The sequence below is a fragment of the Oncorhynchus mykiss genome, chromosome 1 (assembly GCF_057628025.1).
Source record: "Oncorhynchus mykiss isolate SJ-2025 chromosome 1, ASM5762802v1, whole genome shotgun sequence".
NCBI lineage: Eukaryota > Metazoa > Chordata > Actinopteri > Salmoniformes > Salmonidae > Oncorhynchus > Oncorhynchus mykiss.
Genome location: NC_143022.1, coordinates 35,629,955 through 35,656,077, shown reverse-complemented (window position 1 = coordinate 35,656,077; position 26,123 = coordinate 35,629,955). Strand labels below are relative to the sequence as shown.

At 47.3% G+C, this 26,123-nt stretch overlaps 1 protein-coding gene across 1 annotated transcript in view; it reads right to left on the bottom strand.

Moving 5' to 3' along the window:
• Positions 1–26,123, bottom strand: part of LOC110521642 (phosphatidylinositol phosphatase PTPRQ) — a 58,160-nt gene that overhangs the window by 11,894 nt on the left and 20,143 nt on the right. Inside the window, 17 exon segments of the mRNA XM_090184325.1 lie at positions 115–256; positions 379–530; positions 655–930; positions 1,021–1,371; positions 4,352–4,524; positions 4,610–4,718; positions 4,932–5,213; positions 5,327–5,434; positions 6,137–6,316; positions 6,406–6,567; positions 17,344–17,875; positions 22,659–22,822; positions 22,998–23,144; positions 23,262–23,390; positions 23,553–23,781; positions 24,272–24,471; positions 24,555–24,624. Of these exon segments, the coding sequence (XP_090040451.1) occupies positions 115–256; positions 379–530; positions 655–930; positions 1,021–1,371; positions 4,352–4,524; positions 4,610–4,718; positions 4,932–5,213; positions 5,327–5,434; positions 6,137–6,316; positions 6,406–6,567; positions 17,344–17,875; positions 22,659–22,822; positions 22,998–23,144; positions 23,262–23,390; positions 23,553–23,781; positions 24,272–24,471; positions 24,555–24,624 (3,406 nt within the window).

The window sequence follows — 26,123 nt, the reverse complement described above, 5'->3', positions numbered from 1 at the left end:
ACAGGGGTTATGCAAAAGGATTAATAGCCAATTCCACACGCATATGGCACTTGATTTCTAGTTCCACAACCATACATACCCACACACACATACCACCTACACCCACATACATACCGGACTCATTGGTTGTGAAGGACACAGGAGTGCTATACTGGTCTCCATGACCCACTCTGGTGTAGCTAAGCACACTGATCTCATAGGAGCTGTGAGGCCTGAACCCACTCAGCTGTCCTTCTGTCCACGGACCTGTAGAGTTCTGAGAGTGAGAGAGAGAAGAATTTGGAAATCTTCTAGTTAGAACATAGCAAAGTTGCAGCACTCCAGTTTAAAAATGTTAATGTTTCTTTGTGACTGTTTGTGTTTGTGTGTGTGCAGTACCTGATATCTGATTGTGTTTGTGTTAATCTCCCAGATCCTGAAGCCGTAGTTTGTGACCACACCATTGGGTTCCAGAGAGGGTTCCCAGGTCAGCCACACAGAAAAGGCTGTGTGGTTATACAGAGACAGGTTCCGGGGAGGAGACATCGGACCTGGTGGAACACAATGTTAGAGTACATTACTGGCCTTCGTCTGTATGCAGCAGCAGTTGGAGCGGTTATGGTAGGGTAGAGGTTAGAGGTTAGTAGGGGTTAAAGGTGAGAGGTTAAAGATGACCTGCTTCATCTGTGTGCAGCATCAGTAGGAGCGGGGGTCCGGAGCCCTTGCGGGTGGCTGCGGTGATGGAGAGGTTGTAGGCTGTGTAGGGCAGAAGCTGTGTGAGTGTGAGGATGGTGTTGGGGGTGTGTGTGGTGTTGGAGCCGCCAGGGCCGAACATGGTGAGGGAATACTCTGTTATCTCTCCATTGGCCTCCACTGGGCGCTGCCACACCACAGACACAGAGGAGGATGACAGGTTCCTACAGGACACCAGCACTGGAGCTGAACTGGGAACTGGAGGGAGAGAGTGGGTTAATATTATGTATGTGTATGCACATGTGTGCATTTGTGTGTGTGTGTGTGTGTGTGTGTCTGTAGACTCACTATCATCATCAGTCCTCACGTGCAGCAGGCTGGTGTGGTTGTGGGCCGGGCCGGCGCTGGTTGCCGGGGTAACGGTGAAGACGTAGGGATAGTACTTCCTGAGTTTGGTAAACAGGAAGACGTTATCGTTGGTTGTCTTGGTGATGGTATTGTTGACAGCGGGGGGTCCGGGGGGGTTGGTGTTAGGGTAAGAGGGGTTCAGAGGTTTAGGGGGTTGGGGGTGTCCTGCTTCCTGCAGGGTGAGCAAGTAGAAGGGGCGTCCATTGGGTTCCATAGGGGGGTCCCAGCTTACTATGATGGCTGTAGAACTGAAGATCTGAGCACTGAGATTGTGGACCGGATCACTGGGCACTGTGGAGAGAGAGGAGGAATTAGTATCACTGACTGAACTAGATAATTCTTCAGACTCAGTCCTAGCACTAGAAGAACACTACAGGTTATTTATGCTGTATATACACATAATAGTACATCTACACCCAAACCAGCAACATCAACCAATCAAACACTGGCACCACCCCAGGGAGAGAAACACACCAACAAACATAAAACAGCACTTTGTCATCATCATCATTAACAACATCGTCATCATTAACATCATCATCACCCCATGAGTCATATGGAGAGAATAACCTCAGTGTGGAATAAAACAAGAACACTTTGACCAGAGATACTTCAAATCGAGAAACAAAAAAACAGAGACATTTTGAATAGCAGATACTCATCCTGGCCACACCCACTTCCGGTGTCCATCCTCTAAGTTCCGGTCACTGAGTCTGACCATATGGAGAGAGCAAACTGAGCATGTGCACCAGGGGAAACAGGGATGGAAAGAAGGAGAGACGCAGAGATGGAAGATATAAGGAGGGAGGGGAGACCTCAGTGAAGGCAGATTGAGAGGCTGGTGAAGTGGATGGATGGGTGGAGGAGAGAGGGCGGTGTGTGGGTGTCTGAGCCCAGGGCAGTGAGCCCTGCTGGGCTTGGCAGGGCAGGAGAGGCAGGGTGAGCTGGAGGTCCCGTGGCTGGAGCACAGAGGCAGAGACACACAGTCAGTATTAGAGATATCTTCAGACCGAAACAAGAGGCAGTCACTATTATACGTCAGATGGAGGCAGCAGTCTGTCTACACAATTTTTCCCAAAATCACATAAAAACAAAGAGATCATCGTCAAATAGGAACAATAACTACATTTCTTTTGAATAACACAAAAGCTACTATTTTTATCTACATAATTTATTTGACAGGAACATTGCTACTTCTTGTGATCATCCAGATACTGCCATTTGAAAATGATTCATCTGCATCTTAAGCTACAGACTAAACTACTAACACTAATACGATAATGACCTACTCACAAAACTACATGATGAAACATCTCTACTGGATGTATGTTGATAGCATTGTGACATTGTTGATAGCCAATGTGTTTACAAAAGAACTGGATGCCTGTATCATTGCTCTGTTGGGAATATAAGACATTATCAGATATCCAACAGGTCAAAGAGTAAGCTTCCACAGGGTTCAGTAAAAGGAGATACAAACTGGTTGTCTGAGGTACGGAGGCCTCGGAGGGACAAAAAGGGCCAGTTTGTCAGACTGACAGACTTACCTCCTTTTACCAGCCAGCTGAAAGTTACACTTCAATCGCAGAATTTTTACGTGATTTTAGCAAGTTCAGGAGGTTGGAAAAAACAGTGCAGACTCTCTCTGTGTGTGTGTGTGTGTGTGTGTGTGTGTGTGTGTGTGTGTGTGTGTGAAACTGACCGCCATCTGGGGTGAGTAGGTCTAAAGGATCAGTACGGACCCCTCCGTCCCCCTGCATGGTGCTGGAGGTCAGCCAGAGGCTATAGTTCTGTCCTCCTCTCAGGCCAGACAGACAGTAGGACAGGTCCTCCCCCAGAGAGACAGGGTCCAGCTCTGACACTGGGATACGCTGATGGAGAGGAGAGAGAGAAACGATGCCTTTACATTAGAAAATAACTCACTTTTACACACGAGCATACAGTGTGTGTGTGTTACTCACCTGCTTTATAACAGTGTTATTGTCTGTGTAGTATAGAGTGTGATGCTGTATAACTCACCTGCTCTGTGACAGTGGTATTGTCTGAGTAGTACAGAGTATAGTGAAGGAGGATTCCATTTGGCTGAGTGGGGGGTTGCCAGAGGACGGTCACTGAAGAAAAGGTCAGGTTCACCAACGACACATTCTGGGGTGGGTCAAATGGCACTGGAAGAGAATTGCAGGATGAATTGGTGCAAGTTGCATGTCACTTGTGTTTACTAAAAATGAACTGGAGGCATGTTCAGTTGGGACTACAAGATTTTCTCAAAGGGTTGTGTGTGTGAGTGTGAGTGCATGCGTGCTTGCCATACGTAGATGTGTGTGTGTACCTGCGTCAATAATACTGAAGCTGATGTATATGAGGACTCCCCCGTCCCCCAGGCGCGTCCAGCTGGAGACAGAGGCGTTGAAGCGACTTTCTGAGTCAACGCTGATCACCACCGCTGTACCTGTTACATTCTGCCACACCTCAGATGACTCATTCCTACAGGAGAGAGAAGGAAGGAGGAAGAAGAAGAGGCCATGTTGGAGGCCATGTTGGAGCTGTGTTGGAGCTGGCCATGTTGCAGCTGTAATTCATGCTTCAATCAGAATGACTCATCCCTCAACATCTCCTTTTTCAACATCACATCAGCAGTAGGTTTCAAACTAACGATCAATATTGAAATCAAACTCACCAGACTCTGACTATGTAGTAGAGGATCTCAGAGTTGGCCTCTTTCGGCGGTTCCCATGACAATTCTACCTCGTAGTCTGACAACTTCCTGGCTAACAGGAACTGAGGGGGAGTGTCTGGGTCTGAAACACACTTCCTATTATTTAAGACCAACCAGGTCCCTAGGGGAAATGGACTGGAAGGAGGAGAGAATGTTAGCTAAACGCTCCTTGATCATTGGAAATAGCGCCTGCATGCTGGCTCATCTGTAAGCACAGCCCTGTGAAGTAAAGCTGGTTGGTTAGAAGTGATGGTGTTGATGTTGTTAAATAACACTGTGGTAGCCCCTGACCTCTGACTTGTATTGTCAGAGGATCAGGAAGACTTGAGACAGAGAGGAAGTGAGAGGAGGTGATGATGAACATTCTGTGGTCCAGGGTCTCTGGTCTTGTTAACGCCATAGTCCACTACGCGGCCACCTGAAACACAATGACCCTAACCATGGCCTCCCTCTACCTCCCCCCTCTTACCCCAGATCCCTCACTCCATTGGGGTGATGTATAGTGGTTTACTGCGGTGGTTCTGGGGTGTGTTTGTGTGTTAGAGAGGCTCTCACCATCCTCCAGTGTGGTGATGTTGAGTGGGTCACTGCTGTGGTTTCCAGGGCCCATTCGTGTGTGTCCCTTCACCACCAGAGTGTATTGCGCAAACTTCCTTAGGTGAGTGATCTGGACGTGGCTAATGGGTGTGGTCAGGTTGAGGAAGTGGGAAGAGTTTCGCAGCTCAAGGCTGTAAATCAAATCAAAACAAACGTAATTTAAATAGCCTTTTCATCATGAGACAGTACAAATCCAGAATCCATGCATAAATGTACCTGTAGTGCGTGATAACTCCATTAGGCACTAGGGGGGGTTCCCAGGTCACATTCACCTCATTGGGACTGACGGACTCATAGGACAGGCCGTAGGGAGGACTTCCCGGTACTAGAGGGTACACACACACTTCAACATGTGGCGTTAGTGTGTGCATGTGCCTAGTTTGTGTGTGTGTGAAATAAAAGGTCAAATAAGGGGTGCTTATATTTGTCCTGTTTCACTGCATGTACAAGTGGGTAACCACTCGGAGAGTGGTGTGTGTGTGTGTGTTTGTATGTACTGTATGTGTGTGTATGTTTGTGTGTGTGTGTGTAGACTCACCGTCCTCCCCAGACAGCATAGTGAGTGTGTCTGAGGTGTGGTTCCCGTGTCCGAGGCGTGTGTATGCTCTGACAGACACGTTATAGTAGGAGAACGGCATCAGCCCTGTCAAAGTCACTCTGGGGACAGAGCTGTTCAACACTGCCACATATGATTGGTTCTTGTACAGGACCTCATACTGTTGGATCACTCCATTGGCTCTCTCCGGGGGTGACCAAGAGAGGGTGGTGGTGGAAGGAGAGGTGTCTACCACTGTTAATCCTATGGGTGGGGAGTCAGGTTCTGAGAGGGAGAGAGAGATAGGGATAACATTGGACTCTCTATCATGAAACCCACATAATGAGAGAGGTGGGGGTGTGTGTGTGTATATATGTGTGTGTGTGTGTGCCAGGTACCATCCTCGGGTGTGACAGCGAAGATATCGTCTCGGTCAGACAGAGAGCTCTCTCCTACAGCAGTAGATGCAGCCACTCGCAGCTTATAACCGGTATACTTCTCCAGCCCTGAAACACACAGCAAGCAGTTTATAACCTGTATACTTCTCCAGCCCTGAAACACACAGCAAGCAGCTTATAACCTGTATACTTCTCCAGCCCTGAAACACACAGCAAGCAGCTTATAACCTGTATACTTCCCCAGCCCTGAAACACACAGCAAGCAGCTTATAACCTGTATACTTCTCCAGCCCTGAAACACACAGCAAGCAGTTTATAATCTGTATACTTCTCCAGCCCTGAAACACACAGCAAGCAGTTTATAACCTGTATACTTCTCCAGCCCTGAAACACACAGCAAGCAGCTTATAACCTGTATACTTCTCCAGCCCTGAAACACACAGCAAGCAGTTTATAATCTGTATACTTCTCGAGCCCTGAAACACACAGCAAGCAGCTTATAACCTGTATACTTCTCCAGCCCTGAAACACACAGCAAGCAGTTTATAACCTGTATACTTCTCCAGCCCTGAAACACACAGCAAGCAGCCTATAACCTGTATACTTCCCCAGCCCTGAAACACACAGCAAGCAGCTTATAACCTGTATACTTCCCCAGCCCTGAAACACACAGCAAGCAGTTTATAACCTGTATACTTCTCCAGCCCTGAAACACACAGCAAGCAACTTAACACCAATACATCTTCACAGGCTTGAACCAGGCCTGTACCATGTGTGTATATGTGTACATACAGCATGTGTGTGAGTTACCTGTGAGCAGTATGCTGGTGTTGTTTGTAACTCTCTGCAGGGCCTGGTTGCTGTGCAGGTTGAGTCCGTAAACGGTGTAATGTGTGATTCGTCCGTTGGGGTAGAGGGGCGGAGTCCAGCTGACCAGGATGGAAGTGGAGCTAACGTTCTGATAGGACACAGCCACCACTGAGCTAGGAACTATGACAACAACAACACACAACAATAAGAACAATAATAAACAACAATGACATATGAAAAAACAATGTATATACAGTATCTATGTGTACCCTGCTCGCGGGTCTTCTCAGAGACGTGTGAGGCAGGACCCTCTCCAATAGCAGTAGCAGCGGTAACAGTGAAGGTGTATTCAGTGAAGGGACTAAGACCAGAGACAAGGTAAGACAGCTCCTCAGACTTCATGTCTATCACCTCCTCTCTCACATACAGTCCTGGAACACACACACAGTATAGAGGACAGACTGTAGTGCATGGTAACACACTCTACTCATCAACTCTATAGTCTTCAATCAAGTTTCTAGTTGTAATGTCACATGCAAAGGTACAGTGAAATGCATTTCTTGCTCTAAACCCAACAATGCAGGAATCAATAGTAATGTAATACTAAAAGTATCATAAGGTAGAACAAAGAAAATACGAGAAATAAAAATAAGAGAAAACAAGTAAGTAAGCAAGCATACAAAAAGTTACAAAAAATGGCAGCAATTTTACAGGCCCCCAACCAATTGTAAATTAATTAATTGTAAATTATTTTGTACATAATGTTTCTGCAACCGTATCTTACGGCAAAAAAGAGCTTCTGGAAATCAGGACAGCGACCACTCACCTCGGATTAGACAAATATTTTTTCGACAAGGCGGACGCACAAGACATTCTCCAAACACCCCACAGGGCCGACATCCCCGTTATTTGCAAGAGGAAGCGACGCAGGTACAGAGGACAAAGAGCCGGATGCATGGTCAGGACCCAGCGAAGGCGAGTGGGAAAGCTGCCGTTACCGTCAATACTTCTCGCCAACATGCAATCATTGGACAATAAATTAGACGAGGTACGATCATGAATATCCTACCAACGGGACATCAAAAACTGTAACATCTTATGTTTCACGGAATCGTGGCTGAATGACGACATGGATATTCAGCTAGCGGGATATATGCTGCACCGGCAAGATAGAACATGATGGGGGGGGGGGGGGGTCTGTGCATATTTGTAAATAACAGCTGGTGCACGAAATCTAAGGAAGTCTCTAGATTTTGCTCGCCTGAAGTAGAGTATATTGTGATAAATTGCAGTCCACACCACCTGCCTAGAGAGTTTTCAGCTATACTTTTCATGGCTGTTTATTTACCACCACAGACAGATGCTGGCACTAAGACCGCACTCAGTCAGCTGTATAAGGAAATAAGCAAACAGGAAACCACTCACCCAGAGGTGGCGGTCCTAGTGGCCGGAGACATTAATGCAGGGAAACTTAAATCAGTTCTAACACATTTCTATCAACGTGTTAAATGTGCAACCAGAAGGAAAATTATTCTAGATCACCTGTACTCCACTCACAGAGACGCGTAAAAAGCTCTCCCTTGCCTTCCATTTGGTAAATCCGACCACAACTTATCCTCCTGATTCCTGCTTACAAGCTAAAATTAAAGCAGGAAGCACCAGTGACTCGGTCTATTAAAAAAGTGGTCAGATGAAGCAGATGCTAAACTACAGGACTGTTTTGCTATCACAGACTTGAACATGTTCCGGGATTCTTCCGATGGCATTGAGGAGTACACCACATCAGTCACTGGCTTCATCAATAAGTGCATCGAGGACGATGTCCCCACAGTGACCGTATGTACATACCCCAACCAGAAGCAATGGATTACAGGCAACATTCGCACTGAGCTAAAGGGTAGAGCTGCCGCTTTCAAGGTGCGGGACTCTAACCCGGAAGCTTACAAGAAATCCTGCTATGCCCTGCGACAAACCATCAAACAGGCAAAGTGTCAATACAGAGCTAAGATTGAATCATACTACACCGGCTTTGATGCTTGTCTTATGTAGCAGGGCTTGCAAACTATTGCAGACTACAAAGGGAAGCACATCCGCGAGCTGCCCAGTGACACGAGCCTACCCGACGAGCTAAATCACTTCTATGCTCGCTTCGAGGCAAGCAACACTGAGACAGCATCAGCTGTTCCGTAGCCGACGTGAGTAGGACCTTTAAACAGGTCAACATACTCAAGGCTGCGAGGCCAGACGGATAACCATGACGTGTGCTCCGGGCATGTGCTTACCAACTGGCAGGTGTCTTCACTGACATTTTCAACATGTCCCTGATTGAGTCTGTAATACCAACATGTTTCAAGCAGACCACCATAGTCCCTGTGTCCAAGAACACAAAGGCAACCTGCCTAAATTACTACTGACCGTTAGCACTCACGTCCGTAGCCATGAAGTGCTTTGAAAGGTTGGTAATGGCTCACATTAACACCATTATCCCAGAAACCCTAGACCCACTCCAATTTGCATACCGCTCAAACAGATCTATAGATGATGCAATCTCTATTGCACTCCACACTGCCCTTTCCCACCTGGACAAAAGGAACACTTATGTGAGAATGCTATTCATTGACTACAGCTCAGCGTTTAACAGCGTTGTGGGTGAACAGGGAGTACAGGAGGGGACTGAGCACTAACTGAGCACAAAGCTTATCACTAAGCTAAGGATCCTGGGACTAAACACCTCCCTCTGCAACTGGATCCTGGACTTCCTGACGGGCCGCCCCCAGGTGGTGAGGGTAGATAGCAACACATCTGCCACGATGATTCTCAAAACTGGAGCTCCCCAGGGGTACGTGCTCAGTCCCCTCTTGTACCCCCTGTTCACCACGACTGCATGGCCAGGCACAACTCCAACACCATCATTAAGTTTGCAGACGACACAACAGTGGTAGGCCTGATCACCGACAATGACGAGACAGCCTATAGGGAGGAGGTCAGAGACCTGGCTGGGTGGTGCCAGAATAACAACCTATCCCTCAGCGTAACCAAGACTAAGGAGATGATTGTGGACTACAGGAAAAAGAGGGCCGAGCACGCCCCCATTCTCATCGACGGGGCTGTAGTGGAGCAGGTGGAGATCTTCAAGTTCCTCGGTGTCCACATCAACAACAAATTAGAATGGTCCAAACACACCAAGACAGTTGTGAAGAGGGCACGACAAAGCCTATTCCACCTCAGGAAACAAAACAAAAAAATGGCATGGGTGCTGAGATCCTCAAAAGGTTCTACAGCTGCAACATCGAGAGCATCACTGCCTGGTACAGCAATTGCTCGGCCTCTGACCGCAAGGCACTACAGACGGTAGTGCGTAAGGCCCAGTACTTCACTGGGGTTAAGCTGCCTGCCATCCAGGACCTCTACACCAGGCGGTGTCAGAGGAAGGCCCTAAAAATAGTCAAAGACCCCAGCCACCTCAGTCAAAGACTGTTCTCTCTACTACCGCATGACAAACGGTACCGGAGTGCCAAGTCTAGGACAAAAGGCTTCTCAACAGATTTGACCCCCAAGCCATAAGACTCCTGAACAGGTAATCAAATGGCTACCTGGACTATTTGCATTGTGTGACCCCCCAACCCCTCTTTTATGCTGTTGCTACTCTCTGTTTATCATATACAGTGCCTTGCGAAAGTATTCGGCCCCCTTAAACTTTGCGACCTTTTGCCACATTTCAGGCTTCAAACATAAAGATATAAAACTGTATTTTTTTGTGAAGAATCAACAACAAGTGGGACACAATCATGAAGTGGAACGCCATTTATTGGATATTTCAAACCTTTTTAACAAATCAAAAACGGAAAAATTGGGCGTGCAAAATTATTCAGCCCCCTTAAGTTAATACTTTGTAGCGCCACCTTTTGCTGCGATTACAGCTGTAAGTCGCTTGGGGTATGTCTCTATCAGTTTTGCACATCGAGAGACTGAATTTTTTTCCCATTCCTCCTTGCAAAACAGCTCGAGCTCAGTGAGGTTGGATGGAGAGCATTTGTGAACAGCAGTTTTCAGTTCTTTCCACAGATTCTCGATTGGATTCAGGTCTGGACTTTGACTTGGCCATTCTAACACCTGGATATGTTTATTTTTGAACCATTCCATTGTAGATTTTGCTTTATGTTTTGGATCATTGTCTTGTTGGAAGACAAATCTCCGTCCCAGTCTCAGGTCTTTTGCAGACTCCATCTGTCATGTATTGTCATGTTGTGTCTTTCTGTCCTTTCCTTTCACCCTGTCTCCCTCTGCTGGTCGTATTAGGTTACCTTTTCTCCCCCGCTTTCCCCCAGCTGTTCCTTGTCTCCTCTTGACTACCTCGTCACCCCTTCTCCCACCTGTTCCCCTTTTCCCTCTGATTAGTCCCCTATATCTCTCTCTGTTTTTGTTCCTGTCCTTGTCGGATTCTTGTTTGTTGTGTTTCATGCCTGAGCCAGACTATCGTCATGTTTGCTGTAACCTTGTCCTGTCCTGTCGGAATCTGCCGGTCTATCTGAGCCTACCTATGTTTGGTTATTAAAGAAGCTCTGTTTAAGTTAGTTCGCTTTTGGGTCCTCATTCACTCACCGTAACAGAAGAATCCGACCAAGAATGGACCCAGCGACTTCGGATCCTCTCCACTCAGCCGTCGAGATCCAGGGAGCGATGCTAGGCAGACACGAGCAGGAATTGTCTGCTGCTCGACATGCCGTTGAGACCCTGGCCACCCAAGTCTCCAACCTCACAGAACAGGTTCACCATCTCCGCCTCGATCCACCGGCCACTTCCAGGGCTTTCGAATCTCCGGAGCCCAGAATCAATAACCCGCCGTGTTACTCTGGGGAGCCCACTGAATGCCGCTCGTTCCTCACCCAGTGTGATATTGTGTTTTCTCTCCAGCCCAACACTTACTCCAGGAGCACTGCTCGTGTCGCCTACGTCATATCTCTCCTTATTGGACGGGCTCGTGAGTGGGGCACGGCAATCTGGGAGGCAAGGGCTGAGTGTACTAACCAGTATCAGGACTTTAAGGAGGAGATGATACGGGTTTTTGATCGATCTGTTTTTGGGGAGGAGGCTTCCAGGGTCCTGTCTTCCCTATGTCAAGGTAATCGATCCATAACAGACTACTCTATTGAGTTTCGCACTCTTGCTGCCTCCAGTGGCTGGAACGAGCCGGCTTTGCTCGCTCGTTTTCTGGAGGGTCTCCGCGCAGAGGTAAAGGATGAGATTCTCTCCCGGGAGGTCCCTTCCAGCGTGGATTCCCTGATTGAACTCGCTATTCGCATTGAGCGACGGGTTGATCTTCGTCACCGAGCTCGTGGAAAGGAGCTCGCGTTCTCCGTTGCCCCCCTCTCCGCATCACTACCATCTTCCTCTGCCGGCTCGGGAGCTGAACCTATGCAGCTGGGAGGTATCCGCATCTCGACTAAGGAGAGGGAACGGAGAATCACCAACCGCCTCTGTCTCTATTGCGGTTCTGCTGGTCATTTTGTCACTTCATGTCCAGTAAAAGCCAGAGCTCATCAGTAAGCGGAGGGCTACTGGTGAGCGCTACTACTCCTGTCTCTCCTTCAAGATCCTGCACTACCTTGTCGGTCCATCTACGCTGGACCGGTTCGTCAGCTTCCTGCAGTGCCTTAATAGACTCTGGGGCGGAGGGCTGTTTTATGGACGAGACCTGGGCTCGGGAACATGACATTCCTCTCAGACAGTTAAGGGAGTCCACGGCCTTGTTCGCCCTGGATGGTAGTCCTCTCCCCAGGATTCAGCGTGAGACGCTACCTTTAACCCTCACTGTTTCTGGTAATCATAGCGAAACCATTTCTTTTTTAATTTTTCGTTCACCTTTTACACCTGTTGTTTTGGGCCATCCCTGGCTAGTTTGTCATAATCCTTCCATTAATTGGTCTAGTAATTCTATCCTCTCCTGGAACGTCTCTTGTCATGTGAAATGTTTAATGTCTGCTATCCCTCCTGTTTCCTCTGTCTCTTCTTCACAGGAGGAGCCTGGTGATTTGACAGAGGTGCCGGAGGAATATCACGATCTGCGCACGGTGTTCAGTCGGTCCAGGGCCACCTCTCTTCCTCCACACCGGTCGTATGATTGTAGTATTGATCTCCTTCCGGGAACCACTCCCCCCCGGGGTAGACTATACTCTCTGTCGGCTCCCGAACGTAAGGCTCTCGAGGATTATTTGTCTGTAGCTCTTGACGCCGGTACCATAGTCCCCTCCTCCTCTCCCGCCGGAGCGGGGTTTTTTTTTGTCAAGAAGAAGGACGGGTCTCTGCGTCCCTGCATAGATTATCGAGGGCTGAATGACATAACAGTGAAGAATCGTTATCCGCTTCCTCTTATGTCTTCAGCCTTCGAGATCCTGCAGGGAGCCAGGTTTTTCACTAAGTTGGACCTTCGTAACGCTTACCATCTCGTGCGCATCAGGGAGGGGGACGAGTGGAAGACGGCGTTTAACACTCCGTTAGGGCACTTTGAATACCGGGTTCTTCCTTTCGGCCTCGCTAACGCTCCAGCTGTCTTTCAGGCATTAGTCAATGATGTCCTGAGAGACATGCTGAACATCTTTGTTTTCGTTTACCTTGACGATATCCTGATTTTTTCACCGTCACTCCAGATTCATGTTCAGCACGTTCGACGTGTTCTCCAGCGCCTTTTAGAGAATTGTCTTTTTGTGAAGGCTGAGAAGTGCACTTTTCATGCCTCCTCCGTCACATTTCTCGGTTCTGTTATTTCCGCTGAAGGCATTAAGATGGACCCCGCTAAGGTCCAAGCTGTCATTGATTGGCCCGCCCCTAAGTCACGCATCGAGCTGCAGCGCTTTCTCGGCTTCGCGAACTTCTATCGTCGTTTCATCCGTAATTTCGGTCAGGTGGCAGCTCCTCTCACAGCCCTTACTTCTGTCAAGACGTGCTTTAAGTGGTCCGTTTCCGCCCAGGGAGCTTTTGATCTCCTCAAGAATCGTTTTACATCCGCTCCTATCCTTGTTACACCTGACGTCTCTAGACAGTTCGTTGTCGAGGTTGACGCGTCAGAGGTGGGCGTGGGAGCCATTCTTTCTCAGCGCTCCCTCTGACGACAAGGTCCACCCATGCGCGTATTTTTCTCATCGCCTGTCGCCGTCGGAACGTAACTATGATGTGGGAAACCGCGAACTGCTCGCCATCCGGTTAGCCCTAGGCGAATGGCGACAGTGGTTGGAGGGGGCGACCGTTCCTTTTGTCGTTTGGACTGACCATAGGAACCTTGAGTACATCCGTTCTGCCAAACGACTTAATGCGCGTCAGGCGCGTTGGGCGCTGTTTTTCGCTCGTTTCGAGTTCGTGATTTCTTATCGTCCGGGCTCTAAGAACACCAAGCCTGATGCTTTATCTCGTCTCTTCAGTTCTTCAGTAGCCTCCACTGACCCCGAGGGGATTCTCCCTGAGGGGCGTGTTGTCGGGTTGACTGTCTGGGGAATTGAGAGGCAGGTAAAGCAAGCGCTCACTCACACTCCGTCGCCGCGCGCTTGTCCTAGGAACCTTCTTTTCGTTCCCGTTCCTACTCGTCTGGCCGTTCTTCAGTGGGCTCACTCTGCCAAGTTAGCCGGCCACCCTGGCGTTCGGGGTACGCTTGCTTCCATTCGCCAGCGTTTTTGGTGGCCCACCCGGGAGCATGACACGCGTCGTTTCGTGGCTGCTTGTTCGGTCTGCGCGCAGACTAAGTCCGGTAACTCCCCTCCTGCCGGCCGTCTCAGGCCGCTTCCCATTCCCTCTCGACCGTGGTCTCACATCGCCTTAGATTTTGTCACCGGACTGCCTTCGTCAGCGGGGAAGACTGTTATTCTTACGGTTGTCGATAGGTTCTCTAAGGCGGCTCATTTCATTCCCCTTGCTAAGCTTCCTTCTGCTAAAGAGACGGCACAAATCATCATCGAGAATGTTTTCAGAATTCATGGCCTTCCGTCAGACGTCGTTTCGGACAGAGGTCCGCAATTCACGTCTCAATTTTGGAGGGAGTTTTGCCGTTTGATTGGGGCTTCCGTCAGTCTCTCTTCCGGCTTTCACCCCCAGTCTAACGGTCAAGCAGAACGGGCCAATCAGACTATTGGTCGCATCTTACGCAGTCTTTCTTTTCGCAACCCTGCGTCTTGGTCAGAACAGCTCCCCTGGGCAGAATACGCCCACAACTCGCTTCCTTCGTCTGCGACCGGGCTATCTCCTTTTCAGAGTAGCCTCGGGTACCAGCCTCCGCTGTTCTCATCTCAGTTCGCCGAGTCCAGCGTCCCCTCCGCTCAGGCTTTTGTCCAACGTTGCGAGCGCACCTGGAAGAGGGTCAGGTCTGCACTTTGCCGTTATAGGACGCAGACTGTGAGGGCTGCTAATAAGTGTAGAACTAAGAGTCCTAGATATTGTCGCGGTCAGAGAGTTTGGCTCTCCACTCAGAACCTTCCCCTTAAGACGGCTTCTCGCAAGTTGACCCCGCGGTTCATTGGTCCGTTCCGTATTTCTCGGGTCATTAATCCTGTCGCAGTTCGACTTCTTCTTCCGCGATACCTTCGTCGCGTCCACCCGGTCTTCCATGTCTCCTGTATCAAGCCCGTTCTTCGCGCCCCCGCTCGTCTTCCCCCCCCCCCCCATCCTTGTCGAGGGCGCACCCATCTACAGGGTCCGCAGGATTTTGGACATGCGTCCTCGGGGCCGTGGTCACCAGTACCTCGTTGATTGGGAGGGGTACGGTCCTGAGGAGAGGAGTTGGGTTCCCTCTCGGGACGTGCTGGACCGTGCGCTGATCGAGGATTTCCTCCGTTGCCGCCAGGTTTCCTCCTCGAGTGCGCCAGGAGGCGCTCGGTGAGTGGGGGGGTACTGTCATGTATTGTCATGTTGTGTCTTTCTGTCCTTTCCTTTCACCCTGTCTCCCTCTGCTGGTCGTATTAGGTTACCTTTTCTCCCCCGCTTTCCCCCAGCTGTTCCTTGTCTCCTCTTGACTACCTCGTCACCCCTTCTCCCACCTGTTCCCCTTTTCCCTCTGATTAGTCCCCTATATCTCTCTCTGTTTTTGTTCCTGTCCTTGTCGGATTCTTGTTTGTTGTGTTTCATGCCTGAGCCAGACTATCGTCATGTTTGCTGTAACCTTGTCCTGTCCTGTCGGAATCTGCCGGTCTATCTGAGCCTACCTATGTTTGGTTATTAAAGAAGCTCTGTTTAAGTTAGTTCGCTTTTGGGTCCTCATTCACTCACCGTAACACCATCAGGTTTTCTTCCAGAATGGTCCTGTATTTGGCTCCATCCATCTTCCCATCAATTTTAACCATCTTCCCTGTCCCTGCTGAAGAAAAGCAGGCCCAAACCATGATGCTGACACCACCATGTTTGACAGTGGGGATGGTGTGTTCAGCTGTGTTGCTTTTACGCCAAACATAACGTTTTGCATTGTTGCCAAAAAGTTCAATTTTGGTTTCATCTGACCAGAGCACCTTCTTCCACATGTTTGGTGTGTCTCCCAGGTGGCTTGTGGCAAACTTTAAACGACACTTTTTATGGATATCTTTAAGAAATGGCTTTCTTCTTGCCACTCTTCCATAAAGGCCAGATTTGTGCAATATACGACTGATTGTTGTCCTATGGACAGAGTCTCCCACCTCAGCTGTAGATCTCTGCAGTTCAGGCCTCTTGGCTGCATCTCTGATCAGTCTTCTCCTGAAAGTTTAGAGGGACGGCCAGGTCTTGGTAGATTTGCAGTGGTCTGATACTCCTTCCATTTCAATATTATCGCTTGCACAGTGCTCCTTGGGATGTTTAAAGCTTGGGAAATCTTTTTGTATCCAAATCCGGCTTTAAACTTCTTCACAACAGTATCTCGGACCTGCCTGGTGTGTTCCTTGTTCTTCATGATGCTCTCTGCGCTTTTGACGGACCTCTGAGACTATCACAGTGCAGGTGCATTTATACGGAGACTTGATTACACACAGGTGGATTGCATTTATCATCATTAGTCATTTAGGTCAACATTGGATCATTCAGAGATCCTCACTGAACTTCTGGAGAGAGTTTGCTGCACTGAAAGTAAAGGGGCTGAATAATTTTGCACGCCCAATTTTTCAGTTTTTGATTTGTTAGAAAAGTTTGAAATATCCAATAAATGTCGTTCCACTTCATGATTGTGTCCCACTTGTTGTTGATTCTTCACAAAAAATACAGCTTTATGTTTGAAGCCTGAAATGTGGCAAAAGGTCGCAAAGTTCAAGGGGGCCGAATACTTTTGCAAGGCACTGTATGTATAGTCACTTTAACTATACATTGATGTACATAGTACCTCAATTGGGCCGACCAACCATTGCTCGCGCACATTGGCTAACCGGGCTATCTGTATTGTGCCCCATCACCCGCCAACCCCTCTTTTACCCTACTGCTACTCTCTGTTCATCCAATATGCATAGTCACTTTAACCATATCTACATGTACATACTACCTCAATCAGCCTGACTAACCGGTGTCTGTATGTAGCCTCACTAATTTTATAGCCTTGCTACTGTATTTGGCCTGTCTTTTTACTGTTGTTTTATTTCTTTACTTACCTATTGTTCCTCTAATACCTTTTTTGCACTATTGGTTAGAGCCTGTAAGTAAGCATTCCGCTGTAAGGTCTACCTACACCTGTTGTATTCGCCGCACATGACAAATACACTTTGATTTATATATAGGGTTAGTCAGTTCCAGTACCATATTTACAATGTGCAGGGATACTGGAGTGATGGAGGTAGATATGTATAGTGTTAAAGCTGCAATATGTAACTTTTCCGGCGACCCAACCAAATTCACATAGTAATGTTAGTTATAGATCTGTCATTGGTATTGAAAGCAAGTCTAAGACGCGTTGGATCTGTTCTATGCGCAATATTTCTATGCTTCCCGTTCTTAAGTTTCGCGTTTGCGTCTTACGTTCGGTTTTGTACACCAGCTTCAAACAACTGTAAATACTAGATTTCTGGTTATTTCAAATATATTTTACAGTGGTATAGATTGTACAATGATTCTCTACACTTTGAATGCTTGTTTGGTCATGTAAACTGAAATTAGGAGAAATATTAGAATTTTAGCAACCAGGAAAGGGCAGAGCCATTTCTGCATATTGCACCTTTAAAAGGGTTTAGAGGTTAAAAGGTGAAATGGTTATAGGTTAGAGGTGAGTGCAGTACCTCCCGGGGTGCTGGAGGCTGCAGCCCTGGTGGAGGGGAGTGTCTGGAGGTGTCCAGTGACTGCAGGTGCAGAACGGGTGGAGAGGCGTGGCTGGCCAGAGGTGAGCTGGCCGGGATGTGAGTTGGCAGTGAGCCAGGGGAGGGGTGTGGCCGGGGTTGAAGAGGTCATGGAGAGGACAGAAGTCCCTGAAGTTACAGCATCAAAGGTCATAGGGGAGGAGTCTGGAAAGTCAGAGGTCTGGTCAGTCCCAGGGCCCATACTGGTCAGACTGGGGCTCTCAGTGACTGTGGGGACAGTGTAATTGTTGTGGTCAAGGTTAGGATTAAGGTCAGGGGGGGTTGAAGCGCTGTGTGTGCGGCTGGTTGTGGTCATGGTCATGCCAGTGACGACTGTGTGGTCGGACAGGGTGACCGTGAATGCAAGCGGAGAGGTGGTCAGGCTGAGGTCAGCTGATCTCTTACGCCGCAGAGAGTCACCAGGGATACCTGGCACTAACGTTCCATCACCATGGAGATCAGTGTCATTTAGGTTCTGAAGATAAGAGGAAAACATCAGGCACACACACAATCGTTTGTTTTACAATCGTTTGTTTTGCTTCAAAACCTACCCCTAAGCATTACCTTAAACCCTAACCCTAACACCTAGCTCCTAACCCCTAACCCTAATTCTAACCTTAACCCTAAACCAGGTATGGGCAACTTTGAACCCATCATGAGGGGCCGCAGTTGCTCGGGGGTCTGAGTTCCTAAATTTAAAAAATGTATATACAGTACTGGTCAAAAGTTTGGACACACCTTCTCACTCAAGGATTTTTCTTTATTTTTACTATTTTCTACATTGTAGAATAATAGTGAAGACATCGAAGACATCAAAACTATGAAATAACGCATATGGAATCATGTAGGAACCAAAAAACTGTTAAACAAATCAAAATATATTTTATATTTCAGATTCATCAAAGTAGCCACCATTTGCCTTGATGACAGCTTTGCACACTCTTGGCATTCTCTCAACCAGCTTCACCTGGAATGCTTTTCTAACAGTCTTGAAAGAGTTCCAACATATGCTGAGCACTGCTTTTCCTTCACTCTGTGGTCCTACTCATCCCAAACCATCTCACTTGGGTTGAGGTTGGGTGATTGTGGAGGCCAGGTCATCTGATGGAGCACTCCATCATTCTCCTTCTTGGTAAAATAGCTCTTACGGTTGCCGGCAGATAGGGCAGCTCTGCTTCTAGCTCCTAAGCAATTTTGTAGTATTTAATTTTTTTGCGTGTTATTTCTTACATTATTAGCCCAGGAAATGTTTTGTGTTATTACATACAGCCGGAAACAACTTTTGGATATCAGAGCGGTGGTAACTCACTAGCATTACGACAGGGAATATGACTTTTCAGAATTGGATCCTTTGTTCGTACCTGCCAGGGCAATTTAACTGATTCCAGAGGCTTATCCAAAACACCGCTGGCGGAGCAGAGGTATTCGGAGTGGACTTCTAGTCCGACTCAGGAGGCACGCATCCACCACTTCCGAGTATATTACTCGCTAATGTTCAGACTCTGGATAATAAAATAGACGAGCTCAGGGCGAGAATCTCCTTCCGGAGAGACATAAGAGATTGTAACATACTCTGTTACACGGAAACATGGCTCTCTCGGGATATACTGTCTTTGTCCATACAGCCAGCTGAGGTCTCAGTATATTGTGCAGACATGAATAAAGAACTCTCCGGGAAGAAGAAAGGCAGAGGTGTAAGTTTCATGATTAACCACTCATGGTGTGGTTGTGATAACATACAGAAACTCAAGTCATTTTGTTCACCCGACCTACAATACCTCACAATGAAATGCAGACTGTATTATCTCCCAAGAGAATTCTCTTCGGTTATAGTCACAGCCGTGTATATTCCCCCTCAAGCCGATACCACGATAGCCCTCAAAGAACTTCACTGGATTTATGCAAACTGGAAACCACATATCCTGAGGCTGCATTTATTGTAACTGGGGATTTTAACAAAGCAAATTTGAGGAAAAAGCTACAGAAGTTCTATCAACACATTGACTGTACTACTCGCGCTGCTAAAACACTCAACCACTGCTACTCCAACGACCAGGATGCCTGCAAGGCCCTCCCCCGCCCTCCCTTTGGCAAATCCAAATAGGCAGAAACTCAAACAGGAAGTAGCCGTGCTATGGACTATTCAACGCTGGTCCGACCAATCGGAATCCACGCTTCAAGATTGTTTTGATCATGCGGACTGGGATATGTTCCGGGTAGCCTCTGAGAATAACATTGACAAATACACGGATATGGTGACTGAGTTGATCAAGAAGTGTATAGTAGATGTTGTGCCCACTGTGACTATTAAAACCTGCCATAACCAGAAACCGTGGCTCGATGGTAGCATTTGCGCAAAACTGAAAGCGCGAACCACCACATTTAACCATGGCAAGGTGACTGGGAATATGGCCGAATACAAACAGTGTAGTTATTCCCTCTGTAAGGCAATCAAACAGGCAAAACGTCAGTATAGAGACAAAGTGGAGACGCAATTCAACGGCTCAGACACGAGACGCATGTGGCAAGGTCTAAGGACAATCACAGACTAGAAAGTGACAACCAGCCACGTCGCGGACACTGACGCCTTCCGGCCCAGATGGCATCCCTAGCCAAGTCCTCAGAGCATACACAGACCATCTGGATGGAGTGTTTAGGACATATTCAATCTGTTCCTATCCCAGTCTGCTGTCCCCACTTGCTTCAAGATGTCCGCCACTGTTCCTGTACCCAAGAAAGCAAAGGTAACTGAACTAAATGACTATAGCACTCACTTCTGTCATCATGAAATGCTTTGAGAGGATAGTTAAGGACCGTATCACCCGTACCTTACCGGACTCCCTAGACCCACCTCAATTTGCTTACCGCCGCAATAGATCCACAGACGATGCAATCGTCATCGCACTGCACACTGCCCTATCCCATCTGGACAAGAGGAATACCTATATAAGAATGCTGTTAATTTACTATATATCAACATTCAACACTATAGTACCATCCAAGCTCATCATTAAGCTTGGAGCCCTGGGTCTGAACCTCGCCCTGTGCAACTGGGTCCTGGACTTGTTGACGGGCCGACCCCAAGGTGGTGAAGGCAGGAAACAACAACTCCACTTCACTGATCCTCAACACAGGGGCCCCACAAGGCTGCGTGCTCAACCCCCCTCCTGTACTCCCTGTTCATCCACGACTGCGTAGCCAAACACAGCTCCAACACCATCATGAAGTTTGCTGATGACACAACAGTGGTAGGCCTGATCATCGACAACGATGAGATGGCCTATAGGGAGGAGGTCAGAGATCTGGCAGTGTGGTGCCAGGACAACAACCTCTCCCTCAATGTGAGCAAGATAAAGGAGCTGATCGTGGACTACAGGAAAAGGCGGCCCGAACAGGCCCCATTAACATCAACGGGGCTGTAGTGGAGCGGGGCGAGACCTTCAAGTTCCTTGGTGTCCACATCACCAACAAACTATCATAGTCCAAACATACCAAGACAGTCGTGAAGAGGGCACGACAAAACCTTCTCCCCCTCAGGAGACTGAAAAGATTTGGCATGGGTCCCCAGACCCTCAAAAGTTTCTACAGCTGCACCATCTTAGAGCATCCTGACGTGTTGCATCACCGCCTGGTATGGCAAATGCTTGGCATCTGACCGTAAGGCGCTACAGAGGGTAGTGCGAACGGCCCAGTACATCACTGGGGCCAAGCGTCCTGCCATCCAGGACCAATATAACAGGTGGTGTCAGAGGGAAGCCCATAAAATTGTCAGAGACTCGCGTCACCCAAGTTATAGACTGTTTTCTCTGCTACTGCATGGCATCCAGTACCGGAACGCCAAGTCTAGGACCAAAAGGCTGCTCAACAGCTTCTACCCCCAAGCCATTAGACTGCTGAAGAATTCATAAAAATCCCCACCGGACAATTTACTTTGACTAACCCCCCCCCCCCCTCCCTTTTGTACACTGCTGCTACTCACTGTTTGTTTGTTACCTATGCATAGCCACTTTGCCCCCACCTACATGTACAGATTACATCAACTAGCCTGTACCTCTTCACTGACTCGGTACCGGTGCCCCCTGTATATAGCCTCGTTATTGTTTTTCTTATTGTGTTACTTTTTATTATTAACCTACTTGGTAAATACTTTCTTCTTCTTAAACTGCACTGTTGGTTAAGGGCTTGTAAGTAAGCATTTCACGGTAAAGTCTACACATGTTGTGTGTATGGCGCATGTGGCAAATAAAGTTTGATTTGATTTCACGCACACCTCCAACTCAATCATCAAGTTTTCAGATGACACAACAGTAGTAGGCCTGATTACCAACAATTACGAGACAGCCTACAGAGAGGAGGTGAGGGCCCTGGGAGTGTGGTGCCAGGAAAATAACCTCTCACTCAATGTCGACAAAACAAAAGAGCTGATCGTGGACTTCAGGAAACCGTAGAGGGAGCACGCCCCTATCCACATCGATGGGATCGAAGTGGAGCAGGTGGAAAGCTTCAAGTTCCTCGGCATACATATCACTGACGATCTGAAATGGTCCACCCTCTGCAGCAGAGGTAACTCCAGGTCTTCCTTTCCTGTGGCAGTCCTCATGAGAGCCAGTTTCATCATAGCGCTTAATGGTTTTTAAGATTGCCCTTGAAGAAAGTTCTTGAAATCTTCCATATTGACTGACCTTCATGTCTTAAAGTAATGGTGGACTGTCATTTTCTTTGCTTATTTGAGCTGTTCTTGCCATAATATGGACTTGGTATTTTACCAAATAGGGCTATCTTCTGTAAACCACCCTACCTTGTCACAACACATCTGATTGGCTCAAACGCATTAAGAAGGAAAGAAATTGCAGAAATTAAATATTAACAAGGCACACCTGTTAATTGAAATGCATTCCAGGTAACTACCTCATGAAGCTGGTTGAGAGAATGCCAAGAGTGTGCAAAGCTGTCATCAAGGCAAAGGGTGGCTACTTCGAAGAATCTCAAACATAAATATATTTTGATTTGTTAGCACTTTTTTGGTTACTACATGATTCCATGTGTTATTTCATAGTTTTGATGTCTTCACTACTATTCAACAATGTAGAAAATAGTAAAAATAAAGAAAAACCCTGGAATGAGTAGGTGTGTCCAAACCTTTAACTGGTACTGTATACATTTTGTTCTCCACTTGTCTGAATTTTACTTGTTTTGGTATCCTTGTGAGGATTTCTGGTCCTCACAAGGATAGTAAAACCAGATCCACAGAGTGGTACCTGTGTTCCGATGAGAGTGATGTCCTGCAGCAGTGTGTTGTCAGACAGAACCAGGAGTCTGTACTGTGTGATCAGACCATTGGGTTGGGCAGGGCTTCTCCAACTCACACCCACCGACACAGAGTCTAGTGCTACTGCCTGCAGAGCCTGCACCGCACTGGGAGCTACACACACACACACACACAGAGAACCAGACAGTCTTAGAGACAATGTTAGAGAACCAGGCAGAATGTTTAGATATTCAAGGTAGGAAAATACTTCTGCACTCACCTCGTTGACCAATAGGGAAAGGAAAACTACTGCACTGGTAGATCACTCAAGACATGTGTCTGTTCTTACCCTCAGCATGTGTCAGTACTGCAGAAAAGGCCTCAGGCCCCAGCAAGCCAGCAGACTTGGCCCGGACCTCTACTCTGTAGTGTGTGTAGGGAGTCAGACCAGAGTACGCAAACTTCAGGTCCCCTGTGCTGTTCTCATAGATAAACCCTGACACACACACACACAGTGTTAGGGTTAGATCTGCCACCTTCAGTGTTTTTACTTCAGCAAGTATTTGAAATGTACTGTATATGTGTGTGTCTGCATGTGTGTGTGTGTGTGTACCTGTGGGGCCGTAGAGATGGGTGACGTAGCTGAAGCGTCCGGTAACAATGGTTGGCGGATCCCAGGAGACAGAGACTGACTTAGACGTCACATTCCATACCGACAGGTTGTAGGGAGGGTCCTCTGGGGCTGCAGCACACAAATACATATTCACATGGTGAGAGAGCGAGATGAAGCGAGGAATAGATAGTGAGACACGGAGGGATTGAGATGTAGATGGTTATAGAAAGAGATATGGAGAGATGGGCAGAGATATGTAGATGTAGAGAGGTGGAGTGTGTGTATGTGTACCTGACTCAGGCATGCGGACCATGGTGGAGGCTACCTGTCCCTCTCCGTCGGAGGTGAAAGCGGACACTTCGAAGACGTATGCTGTGTAGGGTCGCAGCTGGTCCACCCCTACGGATATTGGTACAGCCCATGTGGCGGCAGGTGGGACGGCTGACAGGGTGACAGGAGGAGAGGACGCTGTCACCTCTGATGGACTTGCGGTCCCACGAGACAGGATTTCTACTGCATCCTACAAACACAGACACACACTGTGTATTTAAGTACACAAAGACAGAGCTTACATTTTTTAACTGCTAATAATATCAGATTTTAAAAGCTGTCTAATGTTTACTGTTAATGTCTGATTGTTTTTGTCTTCATTTTGTTTAATTTGCTTTGTTGGTTTTTGTCGATGTTGTTTTGTTTTTTCACTTGCTTTGGCACTGTAAACACATGTTTTTTTCCATGCCAATAAATCCACTTTGAATTTAGCTGAATAGAGAGAGAGAGAGAGAGAGTGAAAGAAAGAGAGGGAGAAAAAAAAACTGGAGGCCTGTAGCATTGCTCTGTTTGGACTGCAATATATTTTCTGACAGTTGAAAAACCAGTTGAAAAAGCTCATCTCACATCTGTCACAGAGGACCAAAGTTAAAACTAGATAGTCTTCTGTTACCGATATAGTCAGAGTATCTCTAGACAGACAGAGAAAGAATGAGAAAGACAAAGACAGACACACGTACGTTGCAGTGTGGTAGCGCTACGGTCATGATTTCCTCAGCATCCAGCTCCAGCATGCGGACAGTCTGACCGGTACGAGCGTGTTTGGCTTTGACCGCAAACTTGTTGATCAGACCGTTGATGCGGAGCGGCAGGAACCACGTGACCACTACGAACGTGTGGTTCTGAGCAAATGCTGTCAGATTAGTCACCAGGCCGGGGGCTTGAGAAAGGGATAGACAAGCTGATGTCATTGTCTGTGTGTATAAGTGTGTCTGTGTTTGTATGTTATTATTGGATACCTACGGGCCTCAGCAGTTTTGATGTACATAGACTTGCTATAGGGACCAATACCAGCAGAGTTTTCTGCTGCAACCTAGATTGAGAGAGAGAGAGAGAGAGAGAGAGAGAGAGAGTCATTATTACTAATTCAAGATTCAGAACTTTTACTGATGCAACAGCCACACAACACCAGGCAGGCAGGTACACACACACATAGCCATAGCATCCCACTGCTAGTTTGTCTTTGAAGCTAAGCAAGTTGGGCCTGGTCAATCCCTGGATGGTCCATGCTATCCGGGATCCTTTGGAAGTCCCTACCCCATTGAAGTAGAAATGTAAAATGGTAAAGGTATGGGTTAATGTAGGGACATCCCAAGGATCCCAGATAGCACTAATCATCCCTGGAAGGGAGACACAGATGATGCTGGCTGTGGTGTTGGGGAGGCCAGATGGGGTCAATATTAAAGGAAATATTAGTCTTAAAGGAAATATTCACCCATTTTTAATGTATATAATTTGTGTGCATCTCTGAGCGATTCCCGGGGTCATTTCATGTGCATCTGAAGTATTCCCCGTTCAATCAGGCATACATTTAGGGGGCGTCCAGGTGGCGCAGCTGTCTAAGACACTGCATCTCAGTGATAGAGGTGTCACTACAGAACCTTGTTCAATTCCAGGCTATATCACAACCACCCATGACTGGGAGTCCGAAAGGACGGCGCACAATTGGCCCAGCGTTGTTAAGGTTTGGCCAGGGTAGGCCGTCATTGTAAAGAAGAATTTGTTCTTAACTGACTTGCCTAGTTAAATAAAAATACAGCCAGTATGACAAGTTTTGCATCATATAATGGGTAACTACCTTGTACAGCAGTAGGGCCACATTGGGATTTCAAAATTCAACGGATGGCCACACAGATTATTTTTGTACCAATTCTTTTGTCAAAATCTATTTCACGGGCCAGAAAAAGGGCAGGTATTTTAAAATATATGAATCCATTATAATTTCTACATCCTCTCTATCTAGTTTTAGACATTCATGAGTGGCCTGGAGTGTTTTTTTAAACCCCAAAAAATAATTTCCCCCTTAAAAAGAAATGACATAAGGGGTTTTACGCAAACCTCCTGCACAGTGGATTGAATGGGCTCGCGGGCCATAGTTTGCCCAACCCTGCTGTAGAGAGTACCCTTTAGATGAGATGTTAAAACGAGGTTCTGACTCTAATAAGATAATGAAATGGCTACATAGCTTTGAAAATAGAACAGAGAATATTAATAGAAGGAAGAGAAAAGGAAACAACGGATAGAGATTATTGAATGAGGAGCAGGACAAAGCAGCACATAGCTCGCTCAGTACTGCTGGGTGTGCTTATACAGTACACCCAGTCTGGTAATGTGACACACACACACACACACACACACACACACACACACACACACACACACACACACACACACACACACACAGGTAATTAAGGATTAATGCATTCTGAAAACTATTAACCATGACCACATACAATATGTTGACATAAAATTATGTGGAAAAAGAACAGCATGGCTGATCCATAGATCTGTTTATACGATCAATAATTTAAT